This window comes from Chinchilla lanigera, unplaced genomic scaffold (assembly GCF_000276665.1).
Source record: "Chinchilla lanigera isolate Chin_1 unplaced genomic scaffold, ChiLan1.0 scaffold00069, whole genome shotgun sequence".
Lineage (NCBI taxonomy): Eukaryota > Metazoa > Chordata > Mammalia > Rodentia > Chinchillidae > Chinchilla > Chinchilla lanigera.
Genome location: NW_004955470.1, coordinates 5,029,711 through 5,040,398, shown reverse-complemented (window position 1 = coordinate 5,040,398; position 10,688 = coordinate 5,029,711). Strand labels below are relative to the sequence as shown.

Here is a 10,688-nt window from a genome sequence, read left to right as displayed (position 1 = left end):
CTTAAAAGCATTATATATATATATATAATTTTTTTTTTTTGGTACCAGAAATGGAACTGAGGACCTTGCACTTGCCAGGCAAGCACTTGTGCCCCTGAGCTATATCCCCACCCCCTAAAAGCATTACTCTTGAGGGGCCCGTGCTTACCAGTGCACAGATCATGGTGCCCAGCAGGAATATGCCAGGCGGCACTGGCCGTCCAGCTTCAGCCTCTGACGTGAGGAATGACCAGGCAAGACCCAGCTTAATGTTGTCAGTGATTTATTATCCATCATTCTAAAGACTAGCACATTTACAGCATACATGGCTTTGAATGAGCTAAGAATATATAAAACAGTAACTATGTTTATATATATATTTATATATATATTAATACTGCCCAAAACAAATAAATAAAAGTATTTTAACACGCTAGCTTGGCAAGTACAACTGTGTGGGGACGAAGCTATTATACAGTATTTTTACATGTGGAAAGGAGACCGAAGGCAACTGTGCTGCAGGAGCTCGGACAGAGCCCATCCGACCTTCCCGCCGTCCCTCCATCACGACGTTGCGTTTCTAGTGCGGTGAGGGGGACACTGCACGGAACCTGTCACATGGCCTTCCTGACACGGCAGGAAGCTCAGGGTCCTCCAGGCGGACCCGAGCTGGGTCTGCCTGAGGCTGACTAGTGTGTCCCCAGTGCCACCAGGAGCCGGTCACATGCTTTCAGAAAGCACACTGGAGCCGGAATCTTTTCTACACGATTGGCCAAGCCTTAGCATTATGGTGACCCACAACAGAAACCAAAAATTGGAAAAATACTCCACACTAAGGTGCTCCACGCAAAACTGCTGACAGATGAGTCAACACTTGCTGTATTCCCTTTATGAATGCAGATATTTAATGTTCTTTGGACAAAAAAGGTTGAGAATATGAGTAACATTTAATTTAAAAAATAAAAGTTTTGAAAGGCTGTGATGTTAAAATAGGAAAAGCTGGAACTAAAAATAACAAGTGAAATGGTGCAGAGGTGACAGGCTAAATGAGCCGTATTGAAAACGAGCTGCCTTTGACCAGAGACCGACCAAGGGGAATGTCTGACACCGGCAGGTTTGGTGGACAAGAGTTTCTCTGCCACTTGCCCGCCACGGTGAACCTATCAATGAGGGAGGTCACTGAGCTGTCGCCAGCCCTCATTACAGGGTCCCCCACACCAGCGCCCATCCTCCCAGCAGGCACCAGGTGACCGCAGGCTATTTGCGCGCTGCCTTCTGGGTACGAGGAGGTCTCGGTCAGTCACCCAGCTCCACCCCGGCCGGATGCTCACCTACTCTGTGTCCCTGCCAAGGCTGGTCCTGCCTGTGCTTCACTCCAGGCCCAAGCTGGTAAGTGTTTCTAAAGGAGCCAGAAGAATAGTATCTAGAGTTGTATGTATTTCCAACGTGTGTACAAATCATTAGAGTCAGCATTGTTTATATGTGCCACATATACTTCATTTACATCCTTTTAGATAATATGTAAACATAATCATGATAAAAAAGTTGCCAAAACATAAAACTCTTAAGGAGGGAAAATCTCTGCTATGTGCAGATAAGACCCATCATCACCTCATAAAAGATGACCGCACCATTTTAAACCCCTTTCAGAATCTCATTTGAAGAGTTCACTTGAACATTTTCTCAACAGTCATATAACAGAATGAGAAGAGGAATGTAACAATTATTGCAAACCTGAAAATAAGCCACTTTCATCAGACATTCAAACATGATTGTATTGTCTTGTAGAAAAAGATCTATTGGAAATCCCACGAAAGAATTTTTGTTCTGAAAATACTTAGGTTTCCACTAGCTCTACATAGTCATAGATTCCCCACAAATGTATTATCTCTTAGACATCAGCCACGTCACATTTCTGGTCCTTCAGGACAGAACTTCCAGGGAGGAAGGAGAAACTCTGGGCATGGCGGACCTACACGCAGCGCTCAAGAGCAGACAGCACACAGGGACCACGCCGCTGGCTCCAGACTCCAGGGGACACCCTGCACTGGAACTCACGCTGGACAGGAAGAGGCGTGGCCCCAGCGTGTGGTTCCTCTGCAGGGGTCACCTCTGCATCGAGGCTTAGCTCAGGGTGACTGCTCAGTCTCTCAACTTTGGGTTTTATGGATGGCAGGAGGTAATTCATTAGGAATGAGTCCCCCAAACTTGAGTGAACAGTTATCAGTCTGCCTGGGATCCAACTGTTTCACAGTCAGAATTTTAAAAAGTAGATTGTAATTCAAGGCTCACTTTTGAGTTACTCAGTAGAAAAATAAGTTAGGTGAGCAGTGCCTAAGTGGGTGTTTGAAAAGGTCCTCTGGCCTTTTGGACGGAGCTAGCTGGATGCTTAGGTGACTACCAGTGCTAGCTGTGCTGATAGCTGAAGGCTACTTAAATGGGCATAGTTACTATCCACACTACCGAGCCAACAATACCTCCTATGGATTCCAATGGAAAGAACATGCTCCATAGACTCTTTAGTGAAATATTTTTTTAAAACCACAAAAATAAAAAGCCAATCCTTCTGGTCTTCTTGAAGAATTCGTATATAACACTAGAGGGTACCCACATTTATGAGGTGACAACTAATTAGAGGAAACCGTGTGTTCATGTTTCAACTTTGCCGTAAGTCCCTTCGGGAGGCCTGTAATGCTTGGGGAAAGCCTTCAGCTGCAGGGAATTAAACGCATATTTGCGACTTCCAACATTCTTCATTGTGTTTTCTCTTCGACAACCCTCACTGGGGAAAAAACAAGCACAAGAAATGACAGCGGTAAAAAAGGCAAAAAAAGAAAAGACTTAAAAACTAAGATGAAATGAACTGATTATTTTCATAGCATTAAAAATGATTCATTTAAACAGGTGCGGGACTCTTCACAACAAATACACACAGGATGGCGGGTTTCTAAACAAGCAAGAAGCACAGAGATGAATACAAGCCGTATGGGGCCGTGCGCTGGGGATTTCCAACAGCGGGGCTGTATCTAAGTGGAAGTGCATTCCTTTAAATTGGTGATTTATCTCCAGTCTAGTTATTTCAGGCTGTATCGTAACTTGTGGCTCCAAGGTTCTTTGACATAGCAAATTAAGTGGAGGGAGAACTATTACCACTCTCAGCAAAGTGTTTAAAGAGCTGCATTTTTGTATACGGTGAGCACTACAATCACATCAAACTCAAAATACTGGTTTCCCTTGCAGAATTCAGTACGTAGAAAAGCCTTGTGGCTGAGGAAGCAGTTCTGACATCGATCTCCACTTAGGGCACAGCTCTTCTGGGTGCAAAGCAATCCCTCAGGCCCAGGCACTGTCCGCATGACTATCAGAGCTGGGGCCTTGTGAAGAAGTGAGCCAATGAAGCGCTCCTTTAGGGCTGCTGCCCTCACCACGGTCACCTCTTGCACAAGTGCCACTGAGCCAGTGAGAGCCCACAGTGCTCTTCCCTAGAGAACTCACTGCCACATCATCCCCCGCTGCAGGTGATGGAGGTTGTCATGGCAACCCAGTGGCAAAATGTATGGTACCCAGGAGGATGAACAGACAGGTGGGTCTCACATTCTCAGTGGGAGCCTCCAGTGAGTTCTCTGGGAAATGTTCTGATGTAGACAAAATACACAAGCAAAAGTGATCTTTAAGTACAAATGCCTTCCCACAGCACAGTGTAACTTCGTGTTTGTGTACTGTTCTAACACTAGCAATGAGTTCATCTAGTTATCAAGTTCAGTATAAAATCCCCCTTATGTAATGTGAAATTTGCAGTTACCAAGAAACAGTGACTTAAAAAAAATACTTTGTATGAAGACCACTGTGCCATGCATTTTAAAAATGTCAGTGACAACTGCTCAAGCCTTTCCAAGTGAAAACCACAGTCCCATTACCAAGAATGTGTGAAATACTTTCTGGTAAGACAGTAGTTTTAGGAAATTGTCCACCTGGTGGCTATTAACGCATGCAGCGACTCCAATGCTTTCTTGCCCTGGAGCCTCCCATCCACAGCTGCATGTGTCACCTGAGTTGAGCATCTAGGCCACGTGAGCAAGGTCACGTGTGTCAAACATTCAGTAATCAGATAAAAATATATTTCTATTTAAAGCAGAAGACATGGGTTTTTATACACAATCTTTGGAAGTGCTTACATTAACAGACTCAGATATGGCTTCTCCATTTGTATCAAAATGTACAAACTTCTCAGAAAGCAGCTATCGCTACTAGGGTCTGCCAAACTCCCTTGAGGAGGGAGAAGAACAATCTGTATTTGCATGTGAAAGGAGCTGATACCTGGTTTAGCTGACTGCATACATCAGATTATACTACCAATTTAGTTCCTAAATCGAACATTTCTCCCGAATGTTGGCATTTATAAAATCTGGCTACAGCCTTTGTGCTGCCACTGTGTGATGTGTGGGTCTCCATGAGCTGTCACTCAGCCTGGGACCAGGTCTATAGAGGTGAGAGGGCGCCCTGGTGGTCCATGGAAGCCAGCAGGAGAGTTGTAGTTATTCTGAGGTGATCTGATTATTTTTCTATTACATCAGAAGTACTTATTTTTCAAGAATATCCATTTTTGAAATGAAGTTCATGTGCAATCCCTAAATGACACCTAACTTTAAGGAGGCCTCTGGATTTCCTCCTCTGGCGGGGCTCTCCCACCCTGGAGCCCACCTGGAGGCCTCAGTGGCTTGGCCACCCTTCAGCAGACCGGGGAGCTGCTTTGCAGAGGGACAATGTGCCACTGTTTCAAGATCTCCACTTGAAACAAGCAGGGCAGTCAGCAGTGACCGTCGTACTGACTGAAAGAACTCGTAAGGCCACCCAACAGGAAGCCCTGTAACTTCAGAAGGCTGCCTGCACACTGCAGGGCTAGGGCAGAAGACATCACTCCGCCTCCGCGCTGAAGCTGCTTCAGCACCGAACAGCGCAACTCCCCTCCCGCGCACCTCCTGCCAGTTCCACCCTGCCTGGTTCTCGCTAAAGCAGACAAGATTATGAATATGCATCTGGCCTTGTTTCATGAGCTAAAGCCTGTGGTGATGTTAAAACTCAGCATAAAGGGCCTCCATGCTGAGTTTTCTCAGATACTGTTAAAAAAGAAAACCAAAAGCCACCCGCTGCCTGGACTGACTGATGCAGGGACAGGGCAGTGCACAGCCTCTGCCCAGCCCCGGGAGCAGCAAAACCAAGGGCCTGGGCCTCTTGCCCTTCTGCCCCGCTTCTCTCTCAACCCAGCGGCCAGCTCACACAGGACAAGAGGGCGTTGCTGGCCCTGACAGGAGCTGATCAGGCCACGGTGTCCTGGAGGCGCCCTCAGGAGGACTCCTCCGGCTGCCCCAGCTTCTCTCTGCTGTGTGGTGGGGTCCTGAGATGGGACCCTGCCCAGTACCACAAGGCACCCAGGGGCCTTGGGGAGGGAGGATGCTGTCTGGTAAGACACCTCCCTACTCTGTGTGTGGTCCCCGCCTGGCCGCCGTCCCGTGAAGGTGGGCGTGCGCAGGGACTGCCACCACGGGCATCAGGAACTTGTCGCCTGAGCAGAGGCTGTGGGCTCTTATTTTCTTTTTCAAATGAGGCAAACAAAATAGCCCCCAAAAGTTGAAGTATGCACCGCGGCATGAAACAGGGCAAGCTTCCAAGTTTGGACACAGCACAGTCCAGGGCACAGTCAGCTCGCCATCAGGGAGACTTTGCACTGAAAGCTTGCTCTAGAGAGACCGGGGCACTCCGCAACAGGCTAACAGGCGTGATGCCTGCCCAGGACGCCTGCAGCGCCGGAGGGTCTGGGGAGCAGCGGTCCCCGGGGTGTGAGAAGGCCTTACATTGTAGAGTTTACTGTTTCGGTTTGACACTTGTCATTCTTTGCTTCTGTGACTCCTAGAACCCCTCCTCTGTGCTGATGCCAAGTTGGAGAAACCCAGGGTAAGGTCTGGAAGTCTTGGAGAGAGAATGGAGAGGTCAGACCGCTGTGGATTGGGCCTGTGTGCGTGTGGGGGCCGGGCTTCTGGAAAAGCCAGATTTTCTAATTTACTCATTTTTCTACACTTGTGAAAAGAAATCCACTTCGTAAGTTTTAGCGTACAGGAAACCAATTAGAAATCCAAAATAGAAGCAGAATCTAATACAACCCGAGAGGCGCAGAGAGGCCACTTTCTTACTCAGGGTGTGCAGCATTTCCCCTGGTTTATTTGGTCAACTTTACGGGCAGACAATTACCCCCTGCCACATCCGAATGCTAAGGTGACAATCATCCTGTGTTAGGGACATTACTATGTTAAAATGAAGAGTTACAATAGCAGGAATTAAAGTAACTCTCAGGACACAACTACTCAAAAGCTAACCCTCATTTTTTGGTAATTGTTCTTTGACTTTTTGAGGGGGGCGCTGTTGTTCATTACTAACCATATGTGGTTAGTAAGACAGGGATGTGTGGACTTAACCTGAAATTACAGACGGATTTTTTTAAATGTAAAATGCTAGGTCAAGAAAAGTAAGTGCATGTAACTTAAGGTCCTTTTGTTACAATGTGCATTAATTCCTAGAGTCAGTGTAACATCCAGGAGTTCTCTGCAGTCACATGCAAAATGTGATCTTTATGTGCCGACATGAGACAATGCTCTACTCTCTTCAGAGCTGTGTCACCCCCAACTGGAACTAAAGAAGCAAGGAAATGCATGATTCTGCAAACTGTTTGCTACTGTAATCCAGGGACTACGCTTTAAAATGAAAGCAGAAAGTATATGTCCTATGAAATAGGCTGATCTGATGAGTCAGTTATAAAGCATCTATCTTTTTCATTTTTCTTCAAAAGGGAAGGGTAAGGTGAGCGGTACACTTAAAGAATAGTATCAAATATACAAATTCTTTTCAGACAGAATTCCCTTCTCTTGGAAATAGGGCACATGAGATGTACAGGTAATAAACAGCTTTACATCAGAAGGTTAGAGATTTGGTACAAATCATTCCAGGCCAGCTAAATAAAGTGGTAACGGGCACAGCACCGTAAGAACATGTTACAAGCACTGAAGACGCTACAGGATTGAAATGAACAAGTCCTCTTGGCGAAATAATTTGGCAGGTATGTACAGTTCAGAAGAACAAAACATCAAACTGTAAGGCATGAGATATTTCTTGGCAGGCCACGCTTTGACACCTTCCTTCTGTGCAGTTAGGTACACGGTGGCTGGACATATTCGGGCACTTTTGTTTTCTCTTGTGACTCATTAATTTTTCAGAATGATACTCATTTGCAACGCAATTTGGTCACCAGGTATGCTATGCTCAGAAAGAGCCACACAATCAGTAAATTGGGGCTCAGCGCTAATAAAGGAAGGGAACAGAGGAGGCTGGGGTCTAGCCTTAAGTCCCGGATGGGCACCAGGCCGCTCAAGTTCTTCTGGGTGACTACCTCCCGTGTTCCAATGCTGTGAAAAGGAAAAAGTGCGGGAGAAAGGAAAAGAAAAAAAGAAAGGGAAGAAAGAAAAAAAGAGACACATGCGATGGATTTTACGCAAAAGTATGGGGAAAAAAGAGAACCAAACAGTAAGATTTTTAAAAAAAATGGAATGAAGTCACAAAAGAAAGAAAAAATGGTATGCAGAGAAGGGTGTGAAAGGAGACCAAAACAAAACCAGCACAGTCACAGGAGAAAAAAAAGGAGAGAAAGAGAAGTGAAAATAAGAAAAAATACTGCAGTCCACTGCAAAAAAACACATGTAGGTTGGAGAATGGTTTTCCATGTTCACTGTCTCTCAGCTGGCCAAGCAGAGCCCCACGCCGCCCGCCGGCCCCGCATGCTGCGGCCGGGCGTCTCGGAGAAGCAAGCTGAACATGAAGAGCCATGGCTTTGACCTTCTCACAGATGCCCGGGCGGGGCTGCCACAATGGAGGTGGCCAAGCTGCCTCTTGATGCACCACACAAACGAAAACCATTTACCCCAGGGACCCGCCTGAGCGGAGCCCTCCCTGGACAGCCGGGGGCCGCAGGCCGAGCAGTGCAGGGCCGGAGCAATGGTGTCCCCAGCCGAGTGCTACTCTCCACAATCTCATGCTGGGCACTTAGGTTTTCCCCCTCTTTGGGCACTAAAGAAGCAATGTCCTGGGGCCCTGTGCAGCTCGGAGGTGGGGCCTGTGGCGAGCACGCACGAGGCCTGGAGTTCAGTCCCCAGCACCCCCTCGCTCAAACAAAAATGAAAGGTGGAAGGAAGGAAGGAAAGAAGGAAGAAAGGGGGCGCTGAGATGGTCCCTAGAACCACCTGACTGTAACCTCATCCACGTTCACAAGTAGCAACAGCAACACGGAGTCAGGGGTCACAGAACATCCAGTCCTGGGTCCCAGGCAGCTGGAAGGACCCGCTGGAGATGGGCAGGAGGAGGTCCAGGGACCCTGGGAGCCTTGGGCGGCCCTACAGGTCTGTGCTGCTCCAAGAGGGAACACTTTCCACACTGGCGCCCCGTGTGCTGGAGTCGGCGCACGTGGCTCGTCCCAGGGACGTCTGGTGGTACCACCTGGGGCTGGGGATGAGCCCTGGTGGAGCTATTCAAGCCCCCGCAATTGCCAAATGCTACAGATCAGGGCTTCTTAGGAACGGGCTGATTGCTGAACATTCACAGCCACTGCTCCCCTGCGCTTTCGGGAACTGGGGCATCAGCTTTGCGCCAACCTGGGCCACCTGCCTGCTCTGTTTTTCACCGGTAAGATGAAACAAGAAGGGAGGGGGACCACACCTTCCCGCATACAGGGGCCTCGGGTGGATGGCAGGTGCCACTTGGGGCCTGCGCTGACCAAGGATGTGTCATCTCTAGCAAGCTTGGACGTCAGGAGGAGGGTGGTGGGGGGATGGGAACCGTGGTCTGGAGGGCAGCTTGCTAATTTACATAAAAACTGCTACAAAGCCTGACCAAGGGGTATGATTTATAATCTAAGAATTCAATCTGGCAAATGTTGGTAGGAAAGTAGGTATATTCACTCACCATTGATTAAAATGCTCAACACTCATATGCTGCTTAAATACTCAAAAGTTAGAAAAATTATGATGTGTTAAAAATAATAGGCGTAGGCCAGGCATGGTGGTGCACACCTGTAATCCTAGCACTCAGCAAGCTGAGGCAGAAGATCGCTGTGAATTGGAGGCCATCCTGGGCTACATAGTGAGTTCAAGGCCAGCCTGAACTGCATAGTGAGACTCTGTCTCAAAAAGGCAAAAAAAAAAAAAAAAAAAAAAAAAAAAAAAAAAGGCCTACATTCATTAGCCTAAAACACTCAAAATAGCTAAATGGAAAAAGAAGTAGGCTAAAACAATGGCAGAATGGTACTTGTAAGTGCATTTGTGTGTGGATGTACGTAGTATGTGGTAGTCAGGCACTGGTGAACTGACGTGGATTAACCACACTCATGCCCGCATGTATAGGTAAGTATGGTGTGTATATGCCTTTGGAAGAAGATGCACAAAATACTGACATGGCTCTGTAACTACAGGAATAGAGGGTTCACCTGCAGAGAGGTGTATATTTGCATTAAAAGGACAGAGAGAGAGAGAGATAGGACTAGTGCAGAGGCTTATCTAATTTTCTCACTAGGAATATCAACTACTTACGTGATTCAAAGTTGTAAAGAGTGCTTTGTGTGTCATAATAGTTGTACCAGCTCCTCTGGGCTGGGAACGTGGTACAGTGTGTGCTCACCATGTTTGAGGCCCTGGGTTCCATACCTGGCATAAAACAAAATTCCTCAAGACAAAACAAAGCCCTTCCGCCAAATCAACAGAAAAGCTGTCCTGCAAAGCTCCAGTGAGCTAGGAGATGGACGGCCCTGTAGTCACAAGGAGTCTCTCTGGAGCCACTTTACCCTGGTTGCTGGTAACCTGGTGCTCAGACGTGGTCAGAATGAGTTACTGTCTCTGCTAATTGCTCGCAAGCTCAAAACCAGACAGAGAGCAGGAGGCCTCACCTGGTCCTTTACTGCTGACCACCCTCACCCAGGTTTGATCTTTGCTGCCCAACCACAACAAGGGCCCTCTCACCCGTGTGCCGCTGGCTGGGTGCAGGCTGACTGCCACCTAAGGCCGGGCTCTCCTTGGACAAGGGAGCCTGCAGGGCCCGGGGCCTGGGGGCAGGCCTGAGTCAGTGGCCGAGAGGAGGGTGTTTGAGTTTCCACTGTCGGGCAGAAGGCATGGAGGAGCAGGAACTTCAGAGAGGTTTGGGTGAAGTCGGGGAGACAAGGCAGGGACAAAGTGATGCCATTTTTACAAAACACTGGTATCAAGAGGCAAAAGCTCACACATCGCTTTTGTGCATTATTGTGAGAAGGTCAAATGGCAGAAACATACAGAAAGGATAAGAGAATTGAACACTTTAAAGAATTTGGTGAGAGGACAAATGATGGACATTCAGTAGAAGTGACCACTGGACACGAGACTTTAACAGCATTGGTGAGTACATCGAAGGAGACAGGAAAACCGCGTTTCTTATCCTTTCTTTTGGTATGTGAGGGAGGGGGCTGCCCAGCAGTGCTTGAAACAAGCCATCCATCAACAGTGGACAGTCTGAGTTCTGGGTTTCATTCTGCAAACACGCCTGCTGCCTCAGAATCAGGACGTCATTGGGGGAGGTGGCCCGGGCACACTGACAGCTATCGCCATGAGACACTCACTGGACTCTGCTCATAAAAGCAAACGGTG

At 47.7% G+C, this 10,688-nt stretch overlaps 1 protein-coding gene across 13 annotated transcripts in view; it reads right to left on the bottom strand.

Moving 5' to 3' along the window:
- Window positions 1–245: 245 nt before the first annotated feature.
- The window catches only part of Inpp4a (inositol polyphosphate-4-phosphatase, type I, 107kDa), a 109,586-nt gene continuing 99,143 nt past the window's right edge, over window positions 246–10,688 (bottom strand). For 9 of the 13 annotated variants that reach the window (XM_013522726.1, XM_013522727.1, XM_013522723.1 and 6 more), the window contains one exon: window positions 2,829–7,433. In XM_013522726.1, coding sequence (XP_013378180.1) covers window positions 7,253–7,433 — 181 coding nt within the window. In that variant the 3' untranslated portion in view covers window positions 2,829–7,252. Of the gene's footprint in view, window positions 2,762–2,828; window positions 7,434–10,688 lie in introns of those variants that run through there. The other 4 variants (XM_013522730.1, XM_005400720.2, XM_005400714.2 and 1 more) reach the window with 1 other exon arrangement.